Here is a 15,089-nt window from a genome sequence, read left to right on the forward strand (position 1 = left end):
TTTTCTCTCACTTTGAACTCACTGAACCATGTTATATAGGATTTCTTCAAACTTCAGTGAGAGATTAAATTTTTAAGACTTATGGTCCACCGGATCAAGCCAAGTGCTTAGTTAGAGTAGATTTTTTAGTCTACTTCATGCATAAAACATAGAAAAACACCTAAACAAAGTAATTCAGTGAAAAAAATGTTGTCATAAATTTAACTAGGGATGTAAACGAGTGGAGCCAAGCCGGCTCGCGAGTTGAAGCTCATGTCTCAGATAAGAGCTTTTTTGCCCAAGCTTGCTCAGCCGAAAAATCTAGGTTTGGCTCGGGCCTTATTGAGTCGAGTCGAGTCGAGTCGGCTTGTTTTTTTTTTTTTTTTTTTTTTTTTTTTGGTAATTCGTAACATTCTAAAATCTATTTTAAACAATATAAAATATATGCAATTTATACAAATTGTAGATTAAATAAAAGTTACAATCTTTCTTTTTGGGGCTTGGGACCAGTTACAATCAACATAAGCGAAATTAAAATTGATTTTTTTGAACAAATAAATTAAAAATTACATTTTTTTAAATTAGTCAATTTAAAAACTTGTAATATCCTATCCTTGGTTCTGCTACAACTTCTCGGTCATTATATTGTTAACTTATTTTTGAAGATGTAATCTGCACATTTTCAATCATTCAAGAATATTAGAGCATCCAATATATCTTTTTTTAGTTTTGATCGTTTGTTTGATAAAACTCGACTATTTAAATTAATTGTGACCTCCGATGCTACCGTAGACGCTGGAGGTGCTAGTAGATCATGTGCAATTTTTTATATAATTAGATAGACTTTCGTTACACCTCCAACATGATAGAAGATTAAATTCATGTTATTCTTTTGACTGTAACATACTACGAACGTCCATATGCACATGAAAAATTCTACTTGTATATAATTATTACACATAATGGTATCCATAATGTGATGTGGCAATCATCCGGTTGTTGATGGGCAAGTGTGATATTTGAATTAAAGGTTGGATCTTGGATCCAGTGCCACGTGTAATTATGGATACCATTATGTAGACAATTATGTACTGTAGCACTTCCCTACGCACATACCTAGCTAACTCAGATAGAATTTCAAGATTTGTATTATACCACTAACATCTATCGTTTTAGATATGGATGAACTCGAACTAAATGAGTTAACACTTGTAGTGGTGTTCAAATAATTCTATGTGCTTATTTGGTAGGGATTTTGATAATTGATTTCTTGACCGTTAGAGGTAAAGTGGGTCGTACTTATGAGAGAAGAATTCAAAAATGACGACTATATAGTAAAATAATGGTAAAAAAATTGATTTTAATTGGCTTAAAATCTAAACCAAACAAGCTATATAGATCATTTGAATTAGTTGAAATATTTTTTGAAAAAATACTTTGGGATGTAAAATTGCTCTGACTTCCTTTTTCAGCATAATAATTATACATTTCACATAATGACTTTTGTGCCAGTAAATTTAAGTCAAAAGTTCATCATCGAAACTAAAAAAATAAAGAAGGCAACTCTTCAATAAATTTACGAAATTTTAACTTCATAAAAACGACTACATCAATCGAAATTGATAAACTTCAATGCTTATGAAATGCTTGTGCAATATAGAAAAAGCGTGTTAGAACAAGTGAATATGTAGGGCAATAAACACTGCAGTAGGCGTTTACAGCATAAAAAAGTTTTAAGAATCTTTTCACACAAAAATGCAATAGACCATTCTCAATTTTTCAAATTTTGTTCGGGTCTGTAAGTATGCCTACCGCTATAATATTGTGAAATAATTTAACATAATTTTCACCTGTAACATAATGTATATAGGGTTTCATCTATGTGTTAAATCAGTGGCAAATAATTTCTCTTCTAAGCCATACTCTGCACACAAATTTTTAAATACTTATTTTCTTGCTAGTAACACAGTAATAGAATTTATTACTTGTCTAACTATAGCCGGATGGAGTACTTGAACTATTCATAAATTTGGTTAATCTTATCATTGGTAAAATCCATTTGTGGCTATGTAGCAAAAGATATTGAATATTAGAGTAAAAAAAAAATTGAATTTTAGAGCAAAGAAGTTGGAGATTGAGGTTGAAAAATAGAACACTGTGAGTTATGAAACCTAAAATCTTATATCATATTTATAGCAAAAAAATTATGCATGTTTCTTCTACAAATTTTGAATTTCAAATTCAATTGAAATTGATGTAAAAATTGCTCGTTTTAGCAGCTATAGCTGCTTGCGCATTGCAGGAAACTACAGTTACCAATATTAAAGGCATAGGCAGCTATAGCTGCATGTATTAAAGGCAGCACAGCTAGGGATGTCAATTTAGCTCGGGCGAACCGTGGCTTGAACCAAGAAAAGCCCTAGTTGGGTTCGGGTTAAGCCTCATTTTTGGGCATAGGCCCGAGCCCATGATGAGCCACATAAACACATGCCAAAATTGAAAAATGGCAGTTGTAGTTGCCTGCATTGCAGGCGACACTTGAGTAGCTACAATTCCTGAAGGCTTTAAAACAAGCAATTGTTACATCAATTTGAATTTGAAATTCAAAATTTGTAGAAACAGACATTTTTTTGTCTATAAATATGAGGTAAAATTTTGGTTTTCATATCAACTTACTTCAACAATATTGAACTTGCAGTATTTTATTTTTCAACTTCAATCTCTAATTTTTTGCTCTAATATTCTATTTCTTTTGCTCTAATAAGCACAAATGGATTTCTAGTGATGAGAGTAGTTTGAGTACTCCATCTAACTACGATTAGTATCTTTTGCTCAATCCAACTATAGATAAACAATAAATTTTATTATCATGTCAACAACAAGAAAATAAGCATTTAATAGTTTATGTACAGAGTATGACTTTGAAGAGAAGTCATTTACCGCTAATGCAATACATAGATGAAACTCTACATACTTTATGTTATAGTCGCGTAAAAATTAAGTTAAATTTATTTCACTATATTATAATGGTTGGCATTCTTATTGTCCCAAACTTAATTTGGAAGATTGGAAAGGGTTTATTACATTTTGTGTGAAGATATTCTTAAAACATTTTTTATGCTACAAACGCCTACGGTGATGTTTAATTATCTTGCTTCACTTGATTTACAATGCTTTTTTACATTACACAAACATTTCATAAGTATAGGAGTTTGTCAATTTTTGTTAATGTAATCGTTTCTATGTAGTTAAACTTTCATAAATATTAGAAAGAGTTGCCCTGTTTATTTCTTTTAGCCTCATTGATGGATCATAAACTTAATTTAGCTGGTACAAAAGCTATTATAAAGGAAATTTCAAATTTTATGAATGTGGAATTATCACATGTAGATATAGAAACAACATTATGTGAAATGTATAACTATGATATTGAAAAAAGATATCAGAGACTTCCGAATGTGCTTTTTCAAGAAATACTTTAACAAATTCGGATGATATATGAAATTGTTTGGACACCAATTCAAATGTTCCCTTATTTAGTTTTAGTTCATACATATTTAGAGCGATAAATGTTAGCGGTAAAATTTTTGAAATTTTATCTGAGTTAACTAGGTATATGTGTGTAGATTTTCATATTGTACTACAACTAAAAGATTACTGGATGTTAGTCTTTTATCATGGTGGAGGTTTAACTAAAGGCAATGTTCAATTGTGTCAAAAATTGCACATAATATAAAAATACTTTCGGTGTTTATAATAGTATTGGAAGCTGCATTTAGTTTAGATGGTCAAGTTTTATCAAACAAACAATCAAGGTTAAAAGCAGATATATTAAAAACTCTAATACGCTTGAAGGACTGGGAAGTTGATAGTATAATGGCCGAGAGTTGAAGTTAATATTGTAAATTTTTAAATTGATTAGTTTTAAAAAAAATATATGTAATTTTTAAATTTATTTGTTTCAAAAAAATGGTACATGAAATATTTTATTCGTATACAATTTTAACTCCGTGTCTAGTTTATTTTAACCATTCCAAAGTTGAAAAATGAGAGTTGTAACTTTTATTTATGTAAATTGCACAAATTTTATATTATTTAAAATTTTTTTAGAATGTCACGAATTTCTAAAAAAGAACCAGCTTAATAAGGTTTGAGGTAAATGCTCAACCCGAGCCTAGATTTTTTTACCGAGCTTTTGGTCACCTCGCCTTGGGCAAAAAAAGCTTAGGTCATTTTTTACCCGAATTGGCTCGGCTCAACTTGTTTACACTACAACTGCCTTTTTCTTTTTTGTAGCGGGGAATAGTAGCTGCCTGTTTTATCACGAAGTGTTGTTATGTCTGTACAACTAGAATCGTGCGACCTTAACATTTCACAATTCCCGTCCTTCACAAAAAAACACTCACAAATAATTTAACCAATCAAGCTAAATTATAACAACTTTGAGTAAAGAATTTGAACTAAGAAATATAAGGAAAACAAGTAAGTTTTGAGAAAGCTCTCTCTGTACATAAATGAAAGGAAAATTTTACAATCTCTCTCAAGTATTTAACTCACTTCACTCTTAATGATTTACAAATAAGACTACATCTCTATTTATAAGCAAAATCTTTCAAGTTGTCTTGGAATCAATGGCCAAGAATAATTTTTATCCAAGGGTCCTCATTGTTTGCAAGTTGCAATAACCTCCTTTGTGATCAAATGGTAATTCTCTACACTTCCATATGCAAGTTGCATGTCACTTTCTAACCTCATGCTAGCTGGCATCAAGTGGCAAATTTCTACAATTCACGTACAAGTGGAGAACTTTCATAGTAGTCAAATTGAACTCTGCTTCCTTCTTGGCGTTATCTTGCAAGTGGGGCAAGCGGTGCAAGTCGGCCCCATTGTGTCCCCCCAAAATATTCGACCTCAGTCCATTGTATTTCTCCTTTCCAAAATAGCAGTTTTTGACTTAGAGAAACCTCATTTCTGTGTTGGGAAAGTTGCCTGCCAAAATAGGTTGCCTGAGTTCCCTACCGCAAGTAATTCCATTCTGTCGAAGTGCGTTGCCTGTGCTGTTTTGCGGCCACTGCCAGGACAGATCGAATGCGACTTGGGGTAAAGTTACTCCCCCACCAAATTTGGCGATGCCCTCGTCACCGTGTAACGTCGAAGCTCGGGGTCAAATTGCCATAAACCTCTTTCGTTCTCCCAAGTAGCTTCAGATTCGGGCAATTCCTTCCATTTTACTAAGTATTGGGTGCAAAGGGGAACACCCTATCTCACTACTCGATTCACCAAAATGGACTCAACATCTTTCTCGAAAGATTTTGTGATGATGGGAGGCTCCTGTTATGATTTGTTCCTCAGATCTTCCAAGTCCAGCCTATATGGCTTCAACATGCTTAGATGAAAATTCGGGTAGATCTTCAAAGTGCTTAGAAGATCTAGCTAGTAGGAAACTCTTCCAGCCTTAGCCATGATGGGAAACAGACCTTCATACTTTCTAACCAAGCATTTATGAACTTTGCAGTAGGTTTTGAATTGTGAGGCAACACTTTAACAAGCACTCGAACTCCAATGGTCTCCATTTCACATCGGCCCATTTCTTCATATACTTTCGGGCTTTCTCCAAGCAAGATCTAGCTAAGTCCGCTTGGTTTTCCCATGATGTAGTCGTTTTTATTGCTCCGGGACTTTGGCTTGAATCACCAACCATAGGCAGTCTGTTTTAGCATAACGTAGGCTGGGGGATGCAGGCAGCTTTCCCAACATAGCACAGAAATGAGGTTTCTCTAAATCAAAAATTTCTATTTTGGGAAGGAAAATTAAAAAGATTGCTGTCGAATGTTTTAGGTACACAAGTAGACAACTTGGCCAACTTGTACCACTTGCAAGATAATGCTGAGAAAGCAAATTTCAATTTGGCTACTATGAAAGTGACTTGTCCATTTACAGGTGGATTGTAGAAATTTGTCACTTGATGTCAACTAATATGGTTGGAAAGTGACATACAACTTGTATATGGAAGTGTAGAGAATTACCTCTTGATCAAAGGAGGTTAATATAACTTGAAACCAATGAGGACTTTTGGATCAAAATTAATTTTAGTCATTGATTCCAAGACAGCTTGCAAGATTCTGCCTATAAATAGAAATGTGGTCTCATTTCTAAATCATATGGAATGAAGTGAGTTGAATATTTAAGAGGGATTGTAAATTTTTCCTTTCATTTATATACAAAGAGAGTTCTCCTAAAACTTACTTGTTTTCCTTGTATTTTCTATTTCAAATCATTTACTCAAAATTGTTATAATTTAGCCTCAATGGTTAAATTATTTGTGAGCGTTGAAAAATTGACTCAACATTTTCTCATGAGAGCTGGGAATTGTAAAACGTTAAGGTCGCACAGTTCTAGTTGTTCAGGTGTAGCAAAATTAGGTCCGTGATACGGCAAGATTGCCTACCTCATATTGTACTGTTGTTGCATATCTTAGTTTGCCGACTGCATGTATGGGAAAGCTGCCTTGGGGTGTCTCGGAACCTCAGGGCCTTGGGGTGTCTCGGAACCTCAAGGGTCGAATGGGCGGTCCATTACATGCGATATCAAAGCAAGTCTACTCCAAACGTTGCGTTGTTGTTTTATCTAAGAATAACAGCGTACGTTCCTACGCAGAAGATTTTGGGACCGCAAGCATGTGGCAAAGTGGTTGGCAAGCAAGTGAAAATGAGTATGGGAAAGCTTTGAAGATGATGGATGTTAGGGCATGCATTATGCAATTTTGCCTGCCGCATGAACGTTTGTTTCGCAATGGCATGATCAAAGCATTGCTGTGGAACTTAAATAGTGGGAGCATTTGTGGGTATACTTCGAATAACACGGGCCGATGCCCAAAAAATGAGGCTTGGCCCGAGCCCCGGCTCGGTTCCTCCTCGGGCTAGCTCGGGCTTTTCCAGATTGGCTTCCCTATATTTTACAAAATATGCTTCATGGACAACTCTAAGCAAAATGACAAGATTGCCTTTTTCTGGTGATAGCTTGCTGCCACCCTAGTATTTCTTAAGACTAAAACAAGAATGAATTGTCCTGCCAAAAAAATAATTCTGCACTCTTATTTTTACTTGCCTTAGTTGCGTACAAGGGTGCCACCAATTTCCGGGTAATATGATGTTCTACAGTATAGAGATTTAGCTTTGTAGTTTTCTGTTAATATGATCTAAAATTCTTATTCTACTCTTTATATGTGTATAACCGTTTTCATGGAGATAACTAAGAGTTTTACTTTGTGCTGCTTTTCTTGCAGATATTTACATGATATAATCTACATTACATGTTTTGTCCAAGTCACTTCCATCATTTCTGAAAAATTTTGGTACTTATACTTGGTGGTAAGATCCCTCTTCATTTTCACCCCCCCTAAAAACCTTATTTATTGCTCCTAAAATAAAAGAAAATAAAATAGGTTTAGCAATGCACTTAACGTCATTTTTCTCATTTTTGGGGAAAGCCAACTCGCACGGAGGCCAGGTTGTTAATACATGGTGGCCTTTCTGCTTACAAACTTCACAAGCACATGAACTAATTTTAAAGTAGTATTACCATCAGTATCGATTACAATAGATTGCATTAACCAGCAAGTTGAAGTTCCAACTTTATAGGTCTGCATATCCTAAAATAAAATCTTCTAGCAGAACTGTTGGTGGTTGAAAAGAGTAGGTAAGAGTTTTGGTGCCACAATAGTACTGATCAGCTGAGATTGTTTCTATTTCTGCTATTTTCCTGGTTCATCTGAATAAAATGAGATCTTGTTTCATGCAATATTGAGATAAATTGCTATTCTATTTTTAAAAATCAGTTGACTGAATCAGACTATTGTGATGTCTTTTTTATAGTTATCTTGAATAGTTGCATTAGTTAATTCTGTAACATGATGGGTGGCATGACTATGATAAGTCTTACACTATATAGGTGTTTGGTTGAACTACCAAGGTTTTGGCATCACAACTGTGTTCGCTGGTGTTATACAGTATAAATACTGTGCTATCATGTAATGTAGGATAGCTTTAATTAGGTAGGATGTCTGGTATAGTTAAATGTCATGACGCCAAAATTGCTTGCTTTCTTCGGAAAATGTTCGGTGGTCCATTACCATCAATCTTGAGTTTGTAGTAAGGTCTTCGGTCGAACTTAAGTTTGAAATCGTGTGTTAGTCATGATAATTTCCTTGACACGTAATCACGATCTGGAGCTGTAGGCTGATATCTTGATGCCTAGCACAGTTTATGTAGCTGGCATAGTTTGAACGAGAGTGGCTCAAGATTAGTTTAACGTGGTCAGTAATAATTAAGTTGGATGTTAGCATTTTTCTTGAAATAATCACTGCTGGATCCATTCGGAATTCTCAGTCTAAATTCTGATAAACATTTGAAGAGAGTATCAATGCACGCACATGCCGTAACTTGTAGGGAAATCTTGTTAAGACATTACACGGATTTAGTAATCTGGTTGGACATTGTTGTAACTTGATTGGATTATCTTTGCTCTGTAGATACCTGGATTCGCTGCATATCAACTCTTTGGACTTGTCAAAGGGTTTCTGCCGCATGGTTCAGACGTACTTCACTGACCCCGTTTTCTCTTTTGGTTTTCACGGTTAATATTACGTTAAATTGTGTAATTTTGTTGGGCCAGTCAGTTCTCACGGATTTAAATAATCATGCAGGGAGCGGAGGAAGATGAGAAGACACGAAAAAAGAGAGAAAAGATGGGGAGGAAGGCTTCAAGAACCAAAATGGTCAAGACGAGGACTCGATGATTGGTAGTTCATGATTACAAATGAGTCCCCGGGACCAGGTCTTGTAGTTTAAAATGTACTAGCTCTTGATCAGTTTATTTAAAAAGTAATTTTCTTTGATCCAGAACTAGTTATTATTACTTTACATCGGAACATTGTGGTGCAAGTCTTTTTTCTTTGTTACTTGTCATCTTTGCATTGTATATTTTTGCTTTTCGTCTGCACCTTTTCTCATTACGGTGGTTATAAAGGCACAGTTGTAACATGTTGCACCACATTCTCGATGTCCTCGAGCTTCGCTTATTATAGCATTTTATGTCTCTATAATTTTTTCATTGAATTTATTTTCAAACTTCTAGTTGATGATAGTTTCTGTCAAAAATATTTCATTTGCATGTTTTGAAACATTAGGAAGTTTTGGATGCACTTTCATAGATTTTTTTATTTTTTATTTTTTTTAATTCCTATTTTGAAACATTAGGAAGTTTTTGGATGCACTTTCATAGATTTTTTTTATTTTAATTCCTAAATGGATGTGCAAATAAGTTTTTTACGCACTTCAACAGATTCTTTGGATGGAAACCGTTAGAGGAGATGATATGTACTTATTAATTGAAGGTTGAAGATAAATTTCGACAAAAAATAAAAAAATAAAAAAGTTAAAAACACAAGTGATAAGACAACTACATCATAGTTTTTAACAATGGTACACATTTTAATTGCTTAAAAGATTCATAACCTTTACTCGTTATACTTACGTCTTGAGAATGCTTTCATCATATTTTTATTCTCATTATATTACTAATTAACACATCTTATTCTTGGTTCAAAAATTACATCAAGATAGACTACTTGTCCTCCATATTCTTAAATAAGCAAAAAACAAAAATAGTAAATACAAATTTAGGATTAAATATTTGTTCATCAATCATTAGAGACAAGATGTACTAATAAGTGAAAGATTAAGAATATGAATGCATAAAAAAGTTGAAAACTTCTATATGACAAAGAATAAAAGTTAAGGACCTTTAATGTAATTAAAATATAGTATATTTATAAAACAATATGGTGCAAATATAACTAGAGCTACACACAAAAACCAAAAAACAAAAAAAAAAGGATAATAATAAAATAATTTGCGAAATCACAAATCAAATCGAAATTGTTGGTTCGGGACAACGTGTACCCGATATTTTTTTCCTCAAATAACCAAATCATTTTAAAATGATCTGATTTTTTAGGTTTCGATTTTCAAAAATACCACAAAAATGGAATCGACCCTTTTTTTTAAATCTTAAATTATAAAATTAATTTTATTAACTTATAAATTTTACAATTTTCACTTTAAAAAATACCAATTCAGCAATATAAATTACAACTAACCTTTTGAAATAATCATATAAAGTCAATTATGTCATCATTACTGGCCCATGATTTTACAAGTCAACAATAAGTCCTGACCCAATATCTAAACAAAACTAAAATTATTCACAAATCACATGAAAAGAATAAAAAAAGAACATATTTTTTTACAATCCAAATCATAATTCAATAAAATTATGGTAGCAAATCAAGCCAAAGCTTCAATAGTTCTAACTTAAACTCTCATTTCTCAAACATTTGACACTTGTTTGCCACTCTTGAATGAAATGCGATTTCTAAACGCATGTTGTCTTTTGCCTGCTAGTATGTTAATTTTTATTTGAGTCGCCTCTTTCTCTATACTCTCTTGGTAAATCTTAGATTCTTATTTAAGTTATTTTTTCCATTGTTCTTTCTTTTTATTTGTAGTTTTTGAACTTATTTATACACTAAAGAGTTGTGATTTGAATAGAAAAATGATTATTTATGTGCCTAGATAATTAATGAATTTGTTTGTGGTTTGGAATGAACGAAGTACGAAGCATAATTATGAGAAAATCTATTTCCAATAAAAGTTCCCTAACTAGTATTACTACCTTTTACTTTCTTAAAGTAGTCAGAGAATGATATTCTTCTATTTCCAATAAACTTGAACTCTATTAATTTTTATACATCTAGACATATCCAATTCAGTCCCTTGGTTTTCCTCTCACTAACAAGATGAAAGGAGTTTTAACTAAATTATAATAGCAAAATGTTACCATGCTTTTATCAACCGCTATGTAACAATATGAAAAGCAAACAAGAGAAGGTAAATAAAAAAGATGTATTTATTCTATTAACATCTTTTAACAATCAACTATGAAAATAATTTATTCACGGATTTCATAGAAAATATGAATATAATTTAATATTATTAGTTCTCGTTTGAACTTATATGTTAACATGTTTTAAATATAGTATTACAATGTCGATAAGTAAACCATAGATTAAAATCGACCAAATAGCAAATTATGGTTTGATTTGAATTGAAAAAATATAACATGATTTGAGGAAAAAATATAGATTGAACCGCTCAAATTGAACCGCTCTTACCCCTAAATATATCCACTCTTTTTCGTTAGAATAATTATATCCAAATCACATTTGTAAATTGCACCAAGTTTTCAATTGTACTATAAGGTCCACTCTTTGCTTATTGAAGCCACTTGTGTCCATAACTTATTTTCAACATTCTATTAATTAGCGCATTGTCTCATATAATAATTTTCGTACAAAAAGTTCATTGGGAGGATGTAAAATGAGTTATTTGCCTATCATATTTTTAAAAACAATAGTTATAAAAGTGCAAAAAATAAAAATAAAAATAAAAATTCCTCATCTCTTCACGTAAATAGAACATTTTGACAAAAATATTACTAAGGACAAGATATGATAGTTAATGAATGGTTAAAAAAAATAAAATAAAAGGACGAAGAAGAAGAACAACTCGACAAAAACAGTTAGAAAGGCAATTATTATTAATAAGCGAAGATTGGTGATTTTAAGTAAAATTAAAAAATGTGGTATAATAAATAAAAATTATAGTGTGAATTTAATTATCCTTTTTCTTATGATATAAAATCGAGAAAATACTTCTAGATAGCCTAAATAGAAGGAAGAAAATAAACATATATTAAGGTCTTATTTTACAAAGTTACCATTCCCATGGGGAATTAAGTTATTAAAAGAATATAAAAAATTATTACCTCTAGGAGAAAAGGAATGAGTAAAAATAGATAGTCTTGGAAGTAGAGTTGAATTTACAAAAAGAATGCTAGGCATATGGTGTAAAGAAACTTTAGAAAATAAAAAAGCATATAAAATAAGAAATAATTCATTATGTTGTTACAAAGATAATGGCCAAGTTGAACAATTTGGATGCCATAAGAAGAAGTATAAACCATATAAGAAATATAAAAGAAAATTCAAAAATTACAAAAAATTTAAGAAGAGGAATTTTAAACCACACAAAAAATATTTCAAGAAAAGAAATTTGAATAAGAAATTTAAATCAAGAAATATTAAAAAATGTAGATGTTTTATTTGTAATGAAAAATGACATATTACTCCTCAATGTCCTAAAAAGAAAAATAAACAAAATATAAAAACTCTTAGAATTTATGAAAAATTTCAAGAAGATAATGACATAGAACCAATCGAATATTTTGAAGATCTAAGTAGTGAATGTAGTAGCATTTATGAATTAAATACATTCTCATCAGAAGAAGATTATGAGGAAATAGTAAATATGAATCAGGAAATACAACAATCAGAAATAGAAATAGAAACAACTGAAAAAGTTGAAGACTCTATAGAAGGTATAAATCAAGAAATTATCTTTGATATTAAAAAATACACAAGAATCACTAAGAAAATATTAGACCTACGAGAAAAAGATGTATTCCATCAAGGATTCTTAGAAATTTTACCAAGAGTAAAATAAAACATTTGTAAGTATGAATTACAAAGAAATGTCTATCAATATAGAAGATACTATAGGAAAAGCAAGAATTCCTATAATTACAAAAGAATGGTAAAACAAAAGTTATCCAAAATTTCAGAAAATATAAGAAACAAATTAAAATGTATTGAATTAGGAGGAGTCCAAATAATAGTAAAAAGATTATTTAGAAAAGGTATGAACATACCAATAGAAATCTACTGTATGGACAATAGAATCTTACAAGATCCTATAGATGCTCTATTAGGAACAGTTGTAGGAAATTTAGTGTATCAAAAGATAATATTTACAGTAAAACCAAATTATGCAATATCATTAAATGATGAATAATAATAATAATAATAATAATAATAATAATAATAATAATAATAATAATAATCACGAAATCGCAAATCAAATTGAAATTATTGATTCACGTATACCCGAGATTTTTTTTCCTCAAATAACCAAATCATTTTAGATCTGGTTTAGGTTTTGATTTTCAAAAACAGCACAAAAATCGAAACAAACATTTTTTTAAAATTTTAAATTATAAAATTAATTTTATTAATTTTATAGTTTTCACTTTTAAAAAAATACCAATTTAGTAATATAAATTACAACTAACCTATTGAAATAATCATATAAAGTTAATTGGGTCATCATTACTAGCCCATAGTTTTACAAGTCAACAATAAGTCCTGACGGATATCTAAACAAAACTAAAATTATTCACAAATCATATGAAATGAATAAAAAAAGAACATATATTTTTTGCAATCCAAATCATAATTGAAAAAAAATTACGACAGCAAATCAAACCCAAAGCTTCAAGAACTCTAATTTGAACTCTCATTTCTCAAACATTTGACAATTGCCTGCCACTCTTGAACGAAATGCGATTTCCAATAGCAAGTTGCTAGTCGTCTTTTTGCCTATTAATATGCTAATTTATATTTAAGTCGTCTTTTTCTCTATTCTTTCTTGGTAAATTTTAGATTATCATTCAAGTCATTTTTTCCATTGTTCTTTCTTTTTATTTGTAGTTTTTGAACTTATTTATACACTTGAGAGTTGTGGTTTGAATAGAAAAATGATTGTTTGTGTGTCCAGGTAATTAATGAATTTGTTTGTGGTTTGGAAAGAACAAACCACGAAGCATATTGATTATGAGAAAATATTAAAGTTCCCTAACTGGTATTACTAGCTTTTACTTTCTTGAAGTAATTAGAAAATGAAATTAGTCTATTACCAATAAGCTTGAACTCTATTAATTTTTGTACTTCTAGACATATCCTATTCAATCCCTTGTTTTTCGTCTCACTAACAAGATGAAATGAGTTTATAGCTACAATCCTGTCTTTATCAACCGCTATGTAACAATATGAAAAGCAAACAAGAGAATGTAAATAAAAAAGATGTATTTGTTCTATTAACATATTTTAACAATCAACTATAAAAATAATTTATTCACGAATTTCATAAAAAATATGAATGTAATTTAACATTTAACATAATTGGTTCTCGTTTGAATTTATATATTAACATGTTTTAAATATAGTATTACAATGTCAGTAAGTAAACTATAGATTAAAATTGACCAAATAGCAAATTATGGTTTGACTTAGTTTGAAAAATTCCAAACCGCATAACATGGTTTAAGTTGAAATAACACAAGCCGCTCAAATTGAATCGCGTTCACCCTTAAATATAACCACTCTTTTTCGGTAGAACAATTATATCCAAACCACATTGGTATATTGCACCACGTTTTCAATTGTACTATAAGGTCCACTCTTTGCTCATTGAAGCTACATGTGTCCATAACTTATTTTGAATTTTTATTTTCAACATTCTATTAATTAGCACATTGTCCCGTATAATAATTTTCGTACAAAAAGTTCATTGGGAGGATGTTAAATGAGTTATCTGCCTATCATATTTTTAAAAACAATAATTATAAAAGGGCAAAAAATAAAAATAAAAATTCCTCATCTCTTTACGTAAATAAAACATTTTGACTAAAATATTACTAAGGACTAGATATGATAATTAATGAATGGTTTAAAAAAAAAAAGAGAAAGAAAGAAAGAAGAAGAAGAACTCGACAAAAAAAGTTAGAAAGGCAATTATTATTAATAAGCGAAGATTGGTGACTTTAAGTACAATTAAAACGTGGTATAATAAATAAAAATTATAGTGTGAATTTAATTATCCTTTTTCTTATGATATAAAATCAGACATTTACCCCAAAAATGCAAGAACAGCAATAATATTACAATCTTCTTTTAGAGACTAAATCTTTTATAATAAACTCATTTACTTATAAGTAAATTTTTTAAGCTCAATCAAACTTATTCAAATTGATCCCTGAATGGCCTTTAGAAGTTAGGGTCTAATATCACTAATTTACCAAATATTTATTGAGATTTGAATTCAATCAATTAGTCGAATAATGTAAAATGCATCAATTAAAGATCCATTTGACAA

General features: G+C 30.8%; 1 protein-coding gene across 3 annotated transcripts in view; it reads left to right on the forward strand.

Moving 5' to 3' along the window:
- The window catches only part of LOC111383283 (transmembrane protein 208-like), a 10,756-nt gene extending 1,692 nt beyond the window's left edge, over positions 1-9,064 (forward strand). The window contains exons 1-4 of one of the 3 annotated variants that reach the window (XM_023007358.1): positions 6,459-6,823; positions 7,265-7,349; positions 8,510-8,575; positions 8,684-9,064. In XM_023007358.1, coding sequence (XP_022863126.1) covers positions 6,474-6,823; positions 7,265-7,349; positions 8,510-8,575; positions 8,684-8,776 — 594 coding nt within the window. In that variant the 5' untranslated portion in view covers positions 6,459-6,473 and the 3' untranslated portion in view covers positions 8,777-9,064. Of the gene's footprint in view, positions 1-6,458; positions 6,824-7,264; positions 7,350-8,509; positions 8,576-8,683 lie in introns of those variants that run through there. The other 2 variants (XM_023007359.1, XM_023007361.1) reach the window with 2 other exon arrangements.
- Positions 9,065-15,089: the final 6,025 nt, after the last annotated feature.

Source organism: Olea europaea, unplaced genomic scaffold, assembly GCF_002742605.1.
Source record: "Olea europaea var. sylvestris unplaced genomic scaffold, O_europaea_v1 scaffold2654, whole genome shotgun sequence".
NCBI classification, from domain to species: Eukaryota; Viridiplantae; Streptophyta; class Magnoliopsida; order Lamiales; family Oleaceae; genus Olea; species Olea europaea.